Source organism: Aedes aegypti, chromosome 1, assembly GCF_002204515.2.
Source record: "Aedes aegypti strain LVP_AGWG chromosome 1, AaegL5.0 Primary Assembly, whole genome shotgun sequence".
NCBI lineage: Eukaryota > Metazoa > Arthropoda > Insecta > Diptera > Culicidae > Aedes > Aedes aegypti.
Window position 1 is genome coordinate 56,461,080 of NC_035107.1, and position 17,344 is coordinate 56,478,423.

General features: G+C 41.7%; 2 protein-coding genes across 7 annotated transcripts; both read left to right on the forward strand.

Moving 5' to 3' along the window:
* Positions 1-1,118: 1,118 nt before the first annotated feature.
* Positions 1,119-15,071, forward strand: LOC5571990 (syntaxin-4). Of its 6 annotated transcripts, none has more exons than XM_001660042.2 (7): positions 1,119-1,322; positions 1,647-1,871; positions 5,223-5,303; positions 14,098-14,194; positions 14,255-14,506; positions 14,571-14,644; positions 14,704-15,071. In XM_001660042.2, exons 2-7 carry the CDS (start codon positions 1,839-1,841, stop codon positions 15,022-15,024), a joined length of 858 nt encoding a protein of 285 aa, XP_001660092.1. In that variant the 5' UTR covers positions 1,119-1,322; positions 1,647-1,838; the 3' UTR covers positions 15,025-15,071. The 6 variants fall into 6 exon arrangements, with proteins under 6 accessions (XP_001660092.1, XP_021711267.1, XP_021711075.1 ...); XM_021855575.1 differs by having other exon boundaries at positions 5,228-5,303; positions 14,105-14,194; XM_021855383.1 differs by having other exon boundaries at positions 1,119-1,296.
* Positions 15,064-16,470, forward strand: LOC5571989 (syntaxin-125). The gene is made up of 4 exons (XM_001660041.2): positions 15,064-15,401; positions 15,459-15,551; positions 15,613-15,967; positions 16,025-16,470. The coding sequence occupies exons 1-4, from the start codon at positions 15,369-15,371 to the stop codon at positions 16,468-16,470; spliced, it is 927 nt and encodes a 308-aa protein (XP_001660091.2). The 5' UTR covers positions 15,064-15,368.
* The last annotated feature ends 874 nt before the right edge of the window (positions 16,471-17,344 follow it).

Genomic DNA, 17,344 nt, shown 5'->3' on the forward strand with positions numbered 1-17,344 from the left:
TCTTGAATTCCGTTTAAAAGTTTAATGGAACACCAGTTTAGAGATGACTTCTTCGAAACACTTCGTCAACATGCGATATGTTTTAGAAATACATTTGAAAAATATAAATTCAAGAAAAGTTTCTCAAATATAAGCAGTTTTTAATATATTTTCATGAAATTTTCAAACCATTACAACAAAAAAGCCCCACGTGGCCTCACTTTTCTTTCTTCGCAACAATAAAACTTATGTTCTTGACTAGTCATATACAAAAAATTAGCTGCCGCCATCTGCCGCTTCATAAGTTATCCTGGATTTTGTAAAACACTATTCTTTAGACTGTTTTTACTATAAATATAATTAAATCTGAAAATTTTGCTAGTAAATGATGTTAATATACCTTGTTATAGTTAAGCTTCTAATACTTGATGACAAAATATTTTTAACAGTTTTTTTGTATGAAAAAATAGTCGAAATCGATTTTTTGACTGTTTTTACTAAATTGTCATATATTGTAATCCACGTTAGTGATAGAGTGTAAGTGTCTTCCGAAGAAATGTCAAAAATGCCTCAATGAACAACTTTGCAGAAGAAAATTTTTTGCTAGGACGCTCCTATCAAAAGATAAAACTGATCTAGAGGTTTTGGCCGTCGAAAACAACGATCTGCCCCAGTGTGCGGCGTACCCAGTATCCAGAAGGGGGCCAAACTGGAAAGATACGATGTGCAGGGCATGTTTCAAGAATGCCGGAAAGTGACCCTGATTAAATAGTGTTCACTTCAGATCCGGTTGGTACAAGAAAGCGTGGAGCGTGGATAGTTCATATAATAAAAAATGACATGCAATCCTACTAGATTTTATTGTGAATTAATTTGTTTATTGATGCGACTTAATTTATGATAACAAAGTAGAACTGACTGCTTCTGCCATATGCCTTTCATATTTTGCTTATGTCCAGCTTCTTGAGCACAGAAGCATGTATCGCTAGGTAGATTATCCCACGCCACATGACTCCAAAGTTAATTGAGAATCCGCGATACCACGCGAGGATCTCTCCTTTTGCGGTTTCTCCACGGTTCGCTGGGCCTCAAATTAAGTCGCGCGCTCTCCAACAAAAAGATACACATACGCTTCGCTGTGAGCGGTGCAATCTCGCGCGGTGGCAGTATTATTCCAAACCGCAAACCGCTCACATATTTTCCGTACTTCTACTCGTTCTTCTGCCTCAACGTGTGGCGGCGGTCTTACACGAATGTCTGATTAATAGTTTTTATCGCGAAACGGGCTGATTGATAAGATTGTGACGAGTGTCCATGGTAGGGCGGTTCAAAATTCGAAAAAGGTTTGAAAATCTACCATATCTTCCTTGCTATAAAAATAGTGTTCTGTGACTTATTCAGCTGTTTGGGTGCCCCAAATTTCGTTCAGTAGACTTCTGCGAAATTCACAAACAAAATTAGTTCAAACAGGATTTTTTACAGTAACTTCGTTTATAATGGTTTGAATAATGACTTTTTTCTTTGAGATGATAAGTTTGTACGACTTAGAGCAACCTGTAAATCGCCACTGAAAAAAGTGAAAATTTCACAGAACACTATTTTTATCGTAAGGATGGTAAGAACGATAAGGGATTTTCAAATTTTGTTTGGCTTGGGGACCGCCCTAGTGTCATAGCCTACTGGCGCAAGCAAGGTAGAACCAGCAAAACGAGCGGTGGCCTACTGGGATCCAGTGATGATGTTCGAAAATAATTAGTCGATCGCGAGAGGCGGATTTGAACCTGAACCCGGTCAGGCTATCGATCAAGTAACAGTTTCGTTGCGCGCTTAGCTCTAGAACCAGCCGTTCGTTAGTGACCATGGTGAAAGATCGTTTGGGCGAGTTGAAAAGTGTAAGTCTCGCGTGGAGAACGGATTTCCCTTTCATTCTGTCTGGCGGTGTTGATTTGCGATTCAAATCGTTCTGGATCGGCTTTGATATCGGACTTACTGTGTGTGGACTGAGCAGCAGAAGCAGTCGGCACGGATTACGTATTGACCGAACCAATTAGTGTCAATTACATTCAGTTCAGTCAGTCTCGCGGGCAAAGAGTGCAGCGTGTACCAACGTAGTGTGCAATGCAAACTGGAACTTGTCCACTCTGGGGCTATCTAGTAGGGTGGCTCAAAAAATCGTTTCTGCTTCACATTAGTATAATTTAAAAAGTTAAATTAATTTCTTACAACATGTCTACTTGAAGGTTTCAAATAAAGAGCTTTTGCTTTATGTGGAAATATAATGAGTTGAGTTTTGGAAGCATTAGGAGAAATCTTCCATTTTTGCAAGCATGAAGAAAAAATACCCAAACTTTCTCGAAATCTACTACAGATGACACGCAGGCTTCGTCCTTTGGCGGAGAGGCCTGTGTCATCAGCAAACTAAGATTTTTGACATCTCTGAGGTAACTCAGGTAAGTAAGATGCGAAAATATTGTATAATATTGGTCCCAAAACGCTGCCTTGAGGAACATCAGCTCTTACAGGAAGTCTTTCAGACCTGAAGTTCTGATAATTAACCTGAAGTGTACGATTTGACAGATAACTTTGATTTATTCTAACAATGTATGTTGGAAAATTAAAGTTTTTTAATTTTACATCAAACCTTCATGCCAAACACTGTCGAATGCTTTTTCTATGTCTAGAAGAGCAAGACCAGTAGAACTGCTTTCAGATTTGTTGGAACGAATCAAATTTGTTACACGTAAAAGTTGATGAGTGGTCGAATGTCCTTTTCGGAATAAGAACTGTTCATTGGCAAAAATAAATTTACGTCGATGTGGACCATCATTCTGTTCAAAATGACCTTTTCAAAAAGTTTATTGGCAGAGGAAAGCAAGCTGATTGGACGATAGCTAGAAGCTTCGGCAGGAATTTGGCCGATTTCTAAATTGGTACAACCTTGTCATTTTCCCATCTAATTTCCCTAATGGAGTTGAAAATCTCCTGCCTAGAAAATGTGAGGACACTCAGAAATTGAACTACAGTCGGCTCTCCACATCTCGACGTTCTACATCTCGATATCTCTCCCTATGTCGATGATTTCATAAGTCCCTCCAGTCTGCATACATTTTCACTCTCCATATCTCGATATCCTCCTCATCTCGATATCTCCATATCTCGATGTGTTTCTGTTGATTTTTCGTTCTCAATTTTCTCTCCATATGTCGATATGACCAATATCAAAGGTTACTAGACCAAAGTTTTAGGATTCAAAACAAATTAGGAGCGCAAAATGACGTCTGTTTGTGTATTATTTTCTTGGCAACGGCGTGTTTTTCAATATAGTATTCATCAAAAAAATGTTCTTTGTCTCGATCTCTCTCTATCTCGATGGTCCCTTCGATATCGAGATGTGGAGAGGCGACTGTAGAATCAAATGAGTGGTATGGAGCAGAAACGATATATTTTGAACCACCCTAATATCTACCGTGCGCCGAGAAGACGGTGAATCGCTGCGAGACTCATGTGATAATCAGAAGACCAAGGTGGACGAACTACTGATTGCTGTGTTGCACCGCCGCGACGTTTTTTAGCTCATAATAAAGATGCTGGAGTAAATCACACCGATCGCCGAGAGGTGCAGAATGATGGGGCATTACCAGTTTGAAATGCGATGAATCATGTGCTTTACACATACAGTCAGGTCTCCTATTAGACACATGGTTGGGGGCGTAATAGGAATCTACGTTATAGGAGACCCAGGGCTTATGGGATTTCATCACTTTGGGGGTGTTGTTGAATATCTCGTATGCCAAAAGAGATAGCACAGTACTGTCTTTGGCGAAGTTTCAGTGCTAAGTACGATCTACCTTTAGGAGTTGAGGATCATCCTTTTAGTTGAGAACTTGGCCGGTAGGGGCGCCTTTTCTGATTTGCACTATATGAACCATGAGGGATAAGAATGCACAATTTTGTAACATATGATATCTCTAGATCCTGATGTTTTGGAAGGTTGGTGTCTTCGGAAGAGTTGTTCAGTAGCTCAAGGCCTGACATGCGGTGGTCATTCTGATACGGCTCAAATAATGTTAGCCCTTGTGACACTAAGCAACTTTGCCGAAGACGCCATCTTTCTAAGTGGTCAGGCAACTGAGCTATGCGCAAAACAAAAATATTTTGCTCACTAGCACCGCCTAGTGGCAAAATTTCGAAACTTTCGGCTCAAATAATGTTAGCCCTTGTGATACTGAGCAACTTTGCCGAATACGCCATCTTTCTAAGTGGTCAGGCAACTGAGCTATGTGCAAAACAAATATTCTTTGCTCACTAGCGCCGCCTAGTGGCAAAATTTCGAAACTTTCGGCTCAAATAATGTTGACCCTTGTAATAAAGAGCAACTTTACCGAAGATGCTATTTTTCTAAGTGGTCAGGCTACTGAGCTATGCGCAAAACAAAAATTCTTTGCTCACTAGCGCTGCCTAGTGGCAAAATTTCGAAACTTTCGGCTCAAAGAATGTTAGCCCTTGTGATACTGAGCAACTTTGCCGAAGACGCCATCTTTCTAAGTGGTCAGGCAACTGAGCTATCCACGAAACAAAAATTCTTTGCTCACTAGCGCCGCCTAGTGGCAAAATTTCGAAACTTTCGGCTCAAATAATGTTAGACCTTGTGATACTGAGCAACTTTGCCGAAGACGCCATCTTTCTAAGTGGTCAGGCAACTGAGCTATGCGCAAAACAAAAACTCCATGCCCACTAGCGCCGCCTAGTGGCGTAATTCCGTATCAGAATGTTCACCGCATGTCAGCCCTTGAGCTACTGAACAACTCTTTCGAAGACACCAACCTTCCAAAACATCAGGATCTAGAGATATCATATGTTACGAAATTGTGCATTCTTATCCCTCATGGTTCATATGGTGCAAATCAGAAAAGGCGCCTCTACCGGCGAAGTTCTCAACTTAAAGGATGATCCTCAACTCCTAAAGGTAGATCGTACTTAGCACTGAAACTTCGCCAAAGACAGTACTGTGCTATCTCTTTTGGCATACGAGATATTCAACAACACCCCCAAAGTGATGAAATCCCATAAGCCCTGGGTCTCCTATAACGTTCTGGTGTGTCTAATAGGAGTGAGCGTAATAGGAGTGCACGTTATTGGAATGCGTTTAATAGGAGACCCGACTGTATATTGGGGGGTTTAACTCAGTTGTGAGTGGAAGGGATTCGCTGTTAATTGCGTGCCTGTTTCTGGTTGTTTTCTAGAAAAGTAAATACACCAGCGATGTCAGCCTGGATTTGGTGCCATCGAAGTCGCAGGAGGAAATTTTCTGCAATCTGGAGAAGGTGAGTTGAAAACTAGGTGTAACAGTCCCATTAGGTGTAAGTTCACTTTCGCATGGTTTCTTTCATACCAATATGACACATTTAGTATTGGGCGATGAGTTCATCTACCCATAAGTGGAGTTATTCCAACCAACCGTTGTCTCTTCACACGTGATGTGGGCTACTCAGATATCTATTTGGTTGAAGCATCAGGCATTTCCTTGCTGAAGAGACCGATGGACGATGAGCCAAACGCTTTCTGCTCGTTCTAAGTAAATTTGTTGCGCTAAGCCTGTCAGGAGCTTACTGTTTGACATCTTCGAAAGTACCGCAAAAGCTGTAGATGCATTGAAAAGACATATTCAACGTGGCTAGTGAGGCTGTACTTGTCATTGTTCATTACCCCGAGATGCTGAAAGGATTGATATGACTCGATGATTCAATTACCTACTGAGATAAGCGCTCTTTACTTAGACTTGCGGTAGTTGACCCCCGCTACCTCAGTTTACTCGATCTCCTCAATGATGGAAGGTGGGGAACATGTTTGCTGAACCGGAACGAAATTAATACAAATCGCTCGCGAGTAACAGAATGCTGATTGAAAGAAGAGACGAATAGAGACATACATAGTAGTCGGGTTCAGAATGGCTCTCTTCTAGTACTGCATTAGGTCCCTTGGTACTGCAAAATGTACTCAAGTTTGACAGATCGCAATGAGCCTCTGTGCGTGCCATAAATTCTTTTGTTCTTGTTACTGCTAGGTAGGACAACACGTGTGTTGCCAGGACAAAGACCTCGGGAAGCTTGACTAAGCAACGGCCTGCCTTTTGAGGTTGGGTGCGTCAAGGACCTCTTTCCTTGGCTAGCGCGATCTGGAGCACCTCTATGGTCTCAAGGTCGGCTGAAGTACTCAATTAGGATAATCAGACCTCGGATATTGGGTTGGGTGTAATTGAAAGCTTTAGTGTTTCACAATTTATCCTGTTCCTGTATATTGCCCTATTTGTACATGGCTGTGTGGTGAGTGTGCAGTGTAGTGTAATTACTCAAATCTAAATCTACTTTACCGACCGATTATGGGATGGTGGTATGGTCGACTGCGGAACTCTTTCGGTTGACGTGGTAGCGCCGAACGGGTGCTGGAGATGGGCGTTCGTTGGACTCAACTACTAGGACCTACCCGTCCTAGGAGTTCCGTCCACGCGGCTTTGCTGTCCTTCGGAACCGGGACGTCGGCCAAGGAGTTCTGTGGATTCGGTCGCTTGGGGTTTGGAGAAGAACCGACTAGATTCACTCGCTTTAGAACTCGTGCGTAGTTTAAGGGATACAATTATACGGGCCCTAAATACATAAATATTCCTGTTTAAGGTCTAACCTTTTAGGTTACAGGCACAAGCATACCTGATTCGCATCAATGCTCCTCACTTCATTTATTAGAAAAAAAAAACAAAAACTTAGAAACTAACAGGCTTATTGTTACAAACGGTAACATTCTTTTGACTTTTACTGTGCGCCGTGTGTTGGTGCTGTCTCGCTCTCTCTTTCACGGGCAATTTGAAAACAGGGCGCACAGTAAAAGTCAAAGGTTTTATAGCATGCATTGGCTCACACATTTGACGGTATTCTAGATTTTGCTCTATTATGCAATGCTTTTCAAAATGCCCGTGAGAGAGAGCGAGACAGCACCAACACACGGCGCACAGTAAAAGTCAAAAGAACAAAAGAATTTATGGCACGTACAGAGGCTCACAGCAAGGAACATGGAGGTCTTTATTTCGTCATTGTTGAAAGTGCGTCTGTCGTGCTCGCGCGTAAATGAAGCTAAAGTGATCGTATTATATTGGCTATTCAGAGTCAGTTGTGCTTCTGCAAAACAAAAGCTATTTCGTTTTGAGCTTCGAGATTTCTGGTTGGTTTTCGAGATTTCTGGTGATTTTTTGACTCGAATGGGGACTAGCCAACTAACAATTCAGAGCCACAAACAAGCATGCATGTTTAATTATTGTTCAATAATGGTAATGGCAGCTGAATAAAAAATTTGCTCTATAAAGAGCTGAGAAGGTGCTTTTTAAACACAAACTTAGATCAATGTTCACCGTTATGCATTAGGATGAACAAAAGTTGAATCGCCACTTATTAAACGTTTCCAAAGATTCTCATTCGACTGGACAAGGTTGTTCTACAAATGAGCTGAACAAGACATGTTTCCCCCAATTAAAAAGCCAGTATTCCACTAAACAAATGTATATGTATAAAAGGATATTTAGAAGACGAACTAACGTTTTACTCGCGTCGCACTTCAGCTATTCCCACATGTTTAACATAAGCATGAATAAGAGCTGAATAAATATCTTATAAAATCCTAATTCAGCTTCAGTATATTATAAGAACAGTTGATCCAATAGAGGCCAAAATGACGTTTAACAAACACATTGTTCAGCAATAAATAAGCCTTGTAAAAGCGATCACACTATAGCTAAATTTCATAAAATGGACAAAATATCCGAAATTTGTGTTGAGTTCCGAATGCATTTCAAAGCTCAAAAATTATGCTTTCTTAAAACTTTTGAAATAGCTGTTCAGAAAATAAACATGGTCAGTCTCCAGAAATGCAGAATTATTGTGATAAACAAAAAAAAACATTTAAGCTAAGTATTCCGAGTAGGACCAAAGTACTGACAAACAAAGCGTGATATTGACTTGATTGACATAAGAGATAAAATATCTGAAGACAATATCAAAATTTTGTTCCTGGAACTTCTAAACCTATGAAAAATTTGATGTACGCAGATCTAATGAATAGCTCGCAGCTATTGGTAAAATCTTGCAGAATCTAAATATGACATGCCAATTTTGTTCTAGTAGTTTATTTTAGATATCATTTCCAGATATGTTATATCATATATCTATCAAGTTAATATCACTTTTAGCTATCCATATTATGTTTTCTATTGCTAAGCTTTTTTCGCCTGCTCGGGATGTTTTTCCGTACAAGAAAAATGGAAATTTCTTTGACAGAATTGATTAAATGAATTTCTATAGCCAGCTACATTTGAAATGACATTTCTTCACAACTGAATAAATACTGCACTCTAAGAAAAATGATTTACTTGGCCATTTCCGAAAAAAAATCGTATCAAGATATTCAAATATTTTTCTATTCAGGTGGGTTTTGTAGACTAACCCTTCAAATGATTCAAATATATTCATACAGAGAACTTTTACTTGGATGCATATGTAATAGGTTTATGAAAAATACAAATAAAAAAATAATCAAACTATAATTTATAAAATTATTAAGTTAATTAATCAGTTTTGAACAAACTAAAACTTATTATGAAATTAGATTAATCATTTTTTTTTTCTTTGTGTAAATAAACATTATTTTGACCAACATCGACATAAATTTTCTCACTGTGCGCTAAAAACAGCCAACTGAACTCAGCTTGGATCAGCACTAAACAGCAGCTGAATAATATGCTTGTTCAGTTGTAGATTAGCGTACCATGTGTTGATTAGACGTTGTCGAATAGAAGCTCGAACATGGTCAATATTCAGCTATGAGAAGTTTTTATTTTGCACTGGACAGTATTATCATCAATTCTAGGATGGCGCAGATGGCAAGGCATACCGCTGACGATTGGAAGGTCTCGAGTTCGAATCCAGTATGCAGGCGATTTTTAAATAAGATTGTTATACTATCATAATAATAGTGCACACTACATTTTTAAAGTGCCTAGAAAACATTTTTTTTGTTTTTATTAGTCTTTAATTATTTTTAGACCAGCTGAACTAAATGCTTGTAAAACGTTTTTATAGCTGAAAAATAAAGTTGGTATTCAACGACATGCTTTAAAGTTTCTCCAAATTTGTGTGAACAATGCTTTAACAAAGGTTGGCCATGGAAATTATTAAAATGTTATAAAACATGATGCTGGATAAAACTGCCATAATGGTGTTTGTAAAATGAGTGGATGTTAGTTGGGTTCTTACTCCTCTTTATTCTATCATGTTCAGTCGAAGCCAACCAAGCTTCAATGAGCCCCGCGCACATCAGTCAATCGTCAACCAGCAATTGGAGAAGGACTCCTATCGGAATAAATTTTACACTTTCGTCGCTGCCTCTGCTTCTGCTCTTGTTTATTCCCAACCCAAGCTAAATGCTACGGGTCCCGTGAAATCGCTCATCATGGTCATGGGCATCCAGCTAGACCATCGAATTCGTGGAGAACTCGTCTAGAAACCTTGAAAATTGCCGTCGGAGGAGTGAGCAAACCAACGAAAACAACGAAGCACAAAATTACCGACCGCATTTCGATTTAATCGTCTTCGGTAATCTTTTGGTGTGTTTCTGTCTAACAATGGATTGACAGAACGACGGTGACTAGCAGTGCTGGGAATGGTAATATTTAGTAGTAGGCTTGACTTTTCGCGAAAATCACGTGGCTCTCCAGTACAGTAGTTCAAAAACGCGAATCTCATCAAGTAGCCTATGTTGGGTGCACGAATTTTCTAAATCATGAGTGTCATTGAAGGCTCTAAATGCGGGAAATGCAGCGGGAAATAGAACATTTTTCTACAGTAATTCTGGGTTGCCCTTAGCAACGGGTGTTTTGCTATTTTCAAGGCTTTTTGCCTACAGCAGCGATGGGCGTGAGTTTCACTGGCTTCGCTGACTGTGATTGGCTTTGCTTGGCTACTGTAGAGTGAATTTCAAGATTTTTCCCAACCCTGGTGACTAGCCCCAACCGTCCTTTTCAGGACGACCATTTCATTTTGAAAGAGATGTGAGAATTTTCCACCGTGAAGAGCGACATTACTGGTGATTGGATGTGATTGATTCAGATTTTGGTCAGTAATTTGCATGCAATCATTTATCACGGCTAAATAATGCTTCTCGAGAATCACTGTGTCAAGAAATAAAATTCCCATTGTGCGCGCGCGGTCAGGTAAATCGCGAACGGCACTTGAATTAAGAATCCATCACGGTTTGCTTCGCATTAAGTGATGATTGAATGATGCCGTTGTCGTCGTCGCATGCTAGAGCGATCAGTATCAATTTGGCGAACAAAGAGCTAAAATTTATCAGTAACAGATTTGTTGACGTTTTGATTTGGTAAGAAATTTTCGATCGAATCGAAATACACACACAGAAAAGACTGCAAAAATGCTACCGCCGCCCGACCCGAGCGACGGGAACCTAGATGAAACTTTTTGCCATTTATCTCCGTTGAAAACTTATCATTCAAAATTACAATCGATAACTAAATATTAATTATTCAATTGTGGCCCTGTAAAGGGTTGTTGTTCGAAATTGTGCTTCAATGCAATTTAAGCGCCTTCGCCACGGATACGACGAGCCAGCTGGATGTACATCGGCATGATGGTGACACTCTTGGCGTGGATCGCGTACAGGTTGGTATCCTCAAACAAACCGACCAGTTAGGCCACGCTCGCTTCCTGCAGGCCATGACGATCGCGCTCTGGAATCGCAGATTGGTCTTAAGGTGACACGGGAGACCGTGTTATATTCCCTATCTTTTGTCTCACTCTAACAATTATCATCAAAACTTTGCAGAAGCAAATCTCTAGTTTTAGTGAACCGATTAAACTGAAAATTTAATGGGTTGTGCACTACATATATATAATGCTAGTGATACATTCTTCGCATCGATATATTCAGTGGTACTTGCGTTTAACTTTTCAAATGGAGGGGGTGATTAAAACACCGTCCCGTGCGGCCTTAATCAAGAAGTCCTGATCGATTTCACCGCCAGCAACAACGATTGCTGTGGCGCACAAGATTCGCAAACTCTGCACCTGTTATGATGTGGAGCTGGGCTTGTCAGATGATTATGGTGATATTTGCGCTGCCGAGATCACTATAATGAATTGTCGGGCACTACTGGTTTGCTTCTACATTTCTCCGGATACCACAATAAAGCAGAAGAAGTTCTTATGGCGCGGAACTTCTTCGAGTATCAAAAGGAGACCATGCCAATCATCGTGACAGGTAACTTCAACATCGATTTGAGCAAAGAGGAGTACACAGAGTTAGCGGACTTCATGGACAAGAACCTCAACCTCAAACTGTCTTCGGAATCCACTAAAGCAACCAATCTGAATGAATGGACCTAACGTTCAACCGGTATATTTGATTGGAGAGCAAAAGTTACCGCTCATGCTTCATCTTTCATCGACCGGTTCTATCGGTGTTGAAGTGTTAACCGAACCAACCAAATAATAACACTCAATGTCCATAATAGATCAGAATTGACATGCAACAAATAGTTTGAAAATTGATTAGATTTTTTGTCAGTATCTAGAATTCTTTCATAAGTTCGTGACGGTCCTAAATCAGGAAATAGAAGAAGCTAACGTTATCCAACGTCAACTTGGCGGTCGTATCTCGGAAACAACCTCTTACTTTTTAAGACTAGGATCATTTCACTATCTTCGGTTTACGGTTTTCCTTGGTCGTCGTTTCCGGTTTTCTCCTTACTTTTTTTTCTTTCTAACTCGTATTCACGGGCTGCTATTGCTTTGCGCCCGTGGTTCCCGTGGAAGCACTGCCAAGGTTCAGGCTATCCCATGGTTCTTTTTTCATGGCTTTCTTTGTCTTAGACGTGATGTTGACCTCTCCATTGTTTCCATGTCCTCTTGATCGCAGAGCTTGGCTCACGTCAGTTTTTCCATTCTGGAGGACACACGCGTAGGATACTTTAGAAATTATGCGTCTTTTCGCCACGTATTCATCTTCGGAAGGTCCCCTCTTTCGCATCATCATCTGATACATTCACGTTGCTTGTGAAGGAAAACACTCCAGTCTGGCACGACTTAGTGTCATCCACCTTGCCAAGTTGTGCTTTGGCTTTCTCGTAGTCCTGCTTTGCAGTTAGCACTGATTGTCGCGATTGATGTTGCTTTTGCTCTTAACAAACTTGATGATGACATCGAATTGCTCAGCAGCCACCTAATTGCGGCCAGTGCCTGCCGTCGTCACAGTGTCTAGGCTTTTGCCCGCACTGTTCCCGCTTAAGTTGGTGTTGATCGCCTCCTTTCTTGGCGGGAAGATTAACCGGTTATTGATGGGTCCAGAAGCCTCTCCTTCAAATTCTGCTAGTTGTTTGTTTTGATGGATCATCTCTTATGGGTCCCCCTAAGAGCCGCTATCCATCTCCGCTGGAATAGTCGCCATATGATCCCATGGTTATCTATGCAAGCAGAGAGGCCATGCTAGGGTTGACATAGTCCTTTATGGGGTACTATGTTCAGAGCTGGATCGGCGCAGGTCAGGTAATGACATCTGAACCTACTCCCGCCCAGTTGGAACAACCAGGCGACGGATTTGTAACGTACTCTAAGGTCTGCCACGGTTATCCTTACGTCCCATCAAAATGTGATCGTCGGCAAAGTTGAAGCTGGGAAGAATTCACATGAGAAGAGTTTGTTCACTTTTCCATAGATTATTAATTCGAGCAGTTAGAGAACTGAACACAAAAGCTTTTCCTTTTTCATAGTAATTTCCATATAAACTTCAAATGGCGTGTGCACAACTAAATTTCTTTCAAATCACTTCAAATTTTGGGAAAATGATTTTTATCATAATTGACACCGTTTAAGCATAGGGCAAAAATTTCAAAATTCGCATCAGTCTACTGGTACATATTGTAAAATCAAGGAGTGTTCGAATTCAAGACAGTGTAACAGAAATAGCTATGGGAGTTGCTGAGTCCAGTGCCCGCGCTTTATTAATGCGAGAGTCTTTATGTGTTGTAATCTTGTCCAGATCCCTGCACTCAACCACTGGCTTTTGCGACAAGGTTCTAACACTGGTCTCGTTGTCGATCGACTGCGCGACGAGTTTCCAGTTGAACTATTGACCAACGGATTCTTGAATTTTTGAGAGTACGTTTATCTGTTTTCCTTGTGCGTCTAGTCCTCACTACATTCTCAGACGCGACGAATATGATTCCTTGTCGCTTGCATTGGACCTCTCATTGACCGTCGCTTCTTCGGTTTCTTTCTTTCTGTCTCAATCTTCTTTTTTTTGCTATTATCCTCATCTTCCTTGCGTATATTTGGATGACTTTTAAGTTCTTCCTATCATATGACTGCTGTCTGCACTGCGATGCTCGTAATACTTGTGACCAGTTGCTTGATCCTGGTGTGAAGGACACTCTTGGCCTTGATGAAAATGTAGAGTTCTTTAACCCTTCTTCTTACTTCCGGCAGCTCCGTTGTACCTTAGCCGCCTTCATGGTTGTTTATGCTAGCAGGAGGGTCATGCTAGGGTTGGCACGATCCTTAATGGGGATCGTGTCCAAAGTCGGATCGGCGTAAGTTAGGAATGTTCAGGAACCGAGATTGGGAACGAGTTTCAAATGTACATGAGGGCCTGCCAAGCTTTTATCAGGCAGAGGCAGTCTGCTCATAATTCTCTTTACTCAGGGAACAGCAGAGTACACTGCAAGCCCAAAACCATAAGTAGACGTATACAATCCGTAGTATGTATCCTATCGGTTGTTCTGCGTCGTGACCAGTATGCCATAATCAGAATTCGATCTTGATATACCAGAAAAGCTCAGTCATATCTTGATGTTCTATTTTTGGACTTGGCGAAACGTGGACACTATTGAACACAGAACTGGTTCCCTGCTGAAGTTCTTGATCTGATTGTGACAGACAAGATCGTAGACAATTTCTACTCCATAGAATTGAACGATTCGATCTACTCCAGAGTCTACTCATTATGTTCGATTGTATTTTTTTCAGCTATGTCATCAGAAAGAAATCCTTCTAAAACTATTTCCAGTTTTCAGAACTGACAAAATGGATCCGCACGATACGGGCCAACATAGAGGAAATGCGTAGCACCATCTCTACGCCGTCTTTCCACTACAACGACAAAGGTACGAATTTTTCTTGGAACAATTTCGCATATCTCGTCTAATAACGCCTTTCGTTTGCAGTGATCCGCGAGAAGGTCGAGCGGAAAATGGACCAAAGTCTGGGCCTGTGCAGACAAATCTACACCGCCATCAAGCGGCTGCAGGAGGAGCTGGAAGAGGAAGAGCGCCGGGGGAGTGTCCTCTTCCGGATCAAGCACACCCAATTCCTGGTGATCAAGGACGACTATCTCAATGCGTACCGAGAGCACGAGGAGTTTGTCAACTACTACGAAAGCAAGGTGGTCAATCTGATGAAGAAGGAAGCGAAAGCAAGTCGGTTCAATGGGAGGGGTTGAGGTTACGTTTCAATCTAATGTGTGGGCTGTCCTGTTTTCAGTGAGCTACAACATCACAGACGATGAAGCGGCAGAGATGCTGGCCAGCAATCAGATGTCACCGTTTGTGGGGAATGTAAGATTGAAATTTTAGGCAGTTAAATGATTAGCTTCTGACACAAATATTCCTCGCAGATTCTGGAGGAAACGGAACGGGAGCGGCAAATACTACGGGACATCATGGCGCGGCACTCGCAGTTGATCGAGCTGGAGAAATCGCTCGTCGAGATCCGGGACCTTTTCCTGCGGATATCAACGCTGGTCATGGAGCAAGGCAGTCTGGTGCAGGTGATCGAGTACCACGCGCAGCAGGCTTCGCTCAACACCGATCACGGAGCGCACCAGCTCGAGAAGGCCCGGGAGTACAAACTGAAAGCACTGAAGAAGAAGACTTGGCTCCTGATGTGGGCCGTCATCATTCTGGGCGTTCTTGTACTGTTGATGATAATATTTTAGGCTAGGATTAGGGTCTACTAAAAGTGTTCATTGGAATGATTCGCCTACGGGTAGTCTACAGATTACTGAGAGAAATTCCGCCTACAAGTAGGCTATCAGAGTGAGTAATCAATGAAGAAAGCGAGTCTAGAGCCAGTGTTGAGCACTCGCAGTACCCCCACACAATATGATCGCTACTTATTAGCATCAATTAGGAAATTGTGCAAAACATGTTACAACGATGATTCTGCTTTGCGACTTCAGTTTGTAGTTTGAAGTTCGCTTGTGAAGAGTGAATCTAAATGATTGAGGATTCCGAAAGTACGTGCGTAATGTGATGTGGAAGTTTGGAACATGATCAAACCATGGTTAAGGATCGACTCCAAGAGCTGTTAGAGGTTTCGATTTTCTTTATTATCAAGAATCACTGTTAAAGCTATGATTTCTCTTTTTAGAAAAGCAAAGCCGTGGAAGAGTACAAATTTGTTCAGGAGCATGACTTCAGAACAAGGTACAACCAGGATCTGGTTCTAGAGGATCTTGATCAAGTAAGGGCATTTCCCAGAAGTGTATTTCCAAATCATAAGCAGCGATCGTTTCAATCAGTAGTTTTCGGAAATTGCCAGCTGGATTCGACAGTTGCATCGGAACATCACGGACATTGAGGTGAACATCTTTTGCGAAGGATGGACCAAGGCGTATCAGAAGCTGCGAGAGAATGCTAACCTTTGCTATCGAATCTACGGAGCAGTGAAGCGATTACCGGGAGAGCTGGAGGACAAGAAGAAGGCTGTCCCAAGTCAGGAATGTCGAGGGGACGGAGACATCGGAGAAGATGATGTGGTAAACCGCGTACGAAGTGTTCAGTTCGAAAGCATCAAGACTGCCTACACGAAGGCGTACTGGAAGTACGATGCTGTGGTCCGTCGCTACGAGGATACCGTTAGGAGGAACAGTGTTGTTGGTAAGTTGTACATGAAATTGAACGATCATTGGTTTCACTACATTCTCTAAATTTCAGTACCCATCCCAAATGAGTATTCGACAGCTGACACTACGGACCCCCTTGTGACAACGATCCAGCACAGGAGACTGTCCCACTGTGACAAAATACTTCGCTCGAAGTCACTAGACGAAGCCTTCCATACCCTGCAGGCCGTCGAGGAACGTCACCAGGACCTCCTGGCGTTGGAACGCTCGCTCATGGAAATGCGAGACCTGTTCGTTCTGTTTTCAACGCTGGTGATGGAGCACGGCAGCATACTGAATCTGGCCGAGGGCAATGTCCAAGCTGCCTCTCGGCATGTGGCCAATGGAGTAGCGCAACTCAAGACGGCACGTGAATATCAGTGGCAGGCCACCAAACGAAGGTGCCTTTGCTTCAGTGAGACTGGATTTCTGGTGGTGATCCTGGTGGTTTTGGTGGTGATTGTGCTTTGTATGGCGATAAGAAAGTTAATATTCTGAGTTTGGGCCTTTATTTTGATTTTGTGAAAGAAATTTCAGTTATACACAGCTAAAAAATGATACAACGAGTTGCATGTAACGAAACGATAATATTTTTCTCAGGAGTTCGTCGAAGGATTCGATCAGAGATTCCTCCAAAACCCATTCGGTAATTTCTCCAGATACTTATTAAAAAATCCTTCAGAAAATTAATCCGAGGTTACCTTTCTGACTTCTAGATTCTTTTTCAGGGATTTATTCTGAAATTGTACTCGTTGAGGCTCATGTAGGGGTCTGTTTTGTAATTCGAGCGAATTCAGGTGACTCGTCTGTAATCATTGTCGATCAAAGTAAGCATGCATATTTCAGATGTCACCCGTCGACTCCCATGGACCTGTGCACGAGTTCACGAATTTGACTTTTGAGCGGTGCCGAATTCACTTGTTGTCATGGTCACGGAAATAACAAGGCACCGCTCAAACGTCAGATAGTGAACTCGTGCATCGGTCCATAGTAATTCAATCACATAGAGTGACAACTGTCGATAAACTCGAGTGACAGAGCCGGGTCGAGCAAAATTTTTGGTCGACAGTGACTCCAGTTGAGTCGGTTTTGGTCGACTCGACTTATAAAATAAGGCCCTGAATTAGGGGCCTATTTTGTAAATCGAGCAGATTCATGTGTTTTCATTGTCGATCAAAGCAAGCTTGCATATTTCAGATGTCACCCGTCGACTTCCATAGTAATCCAGTCACATAGAGTGACAACTGTCGAAAAATTCGAGTGACAAAGCTGAGTCGAGCGAATTTTTCGGTCGACAGTGACTCCAGTCGAGTCATTATGATTGACTCGGCTTATAAAATAGACCCCTAAGTGAATTAATGGTGAATTACGT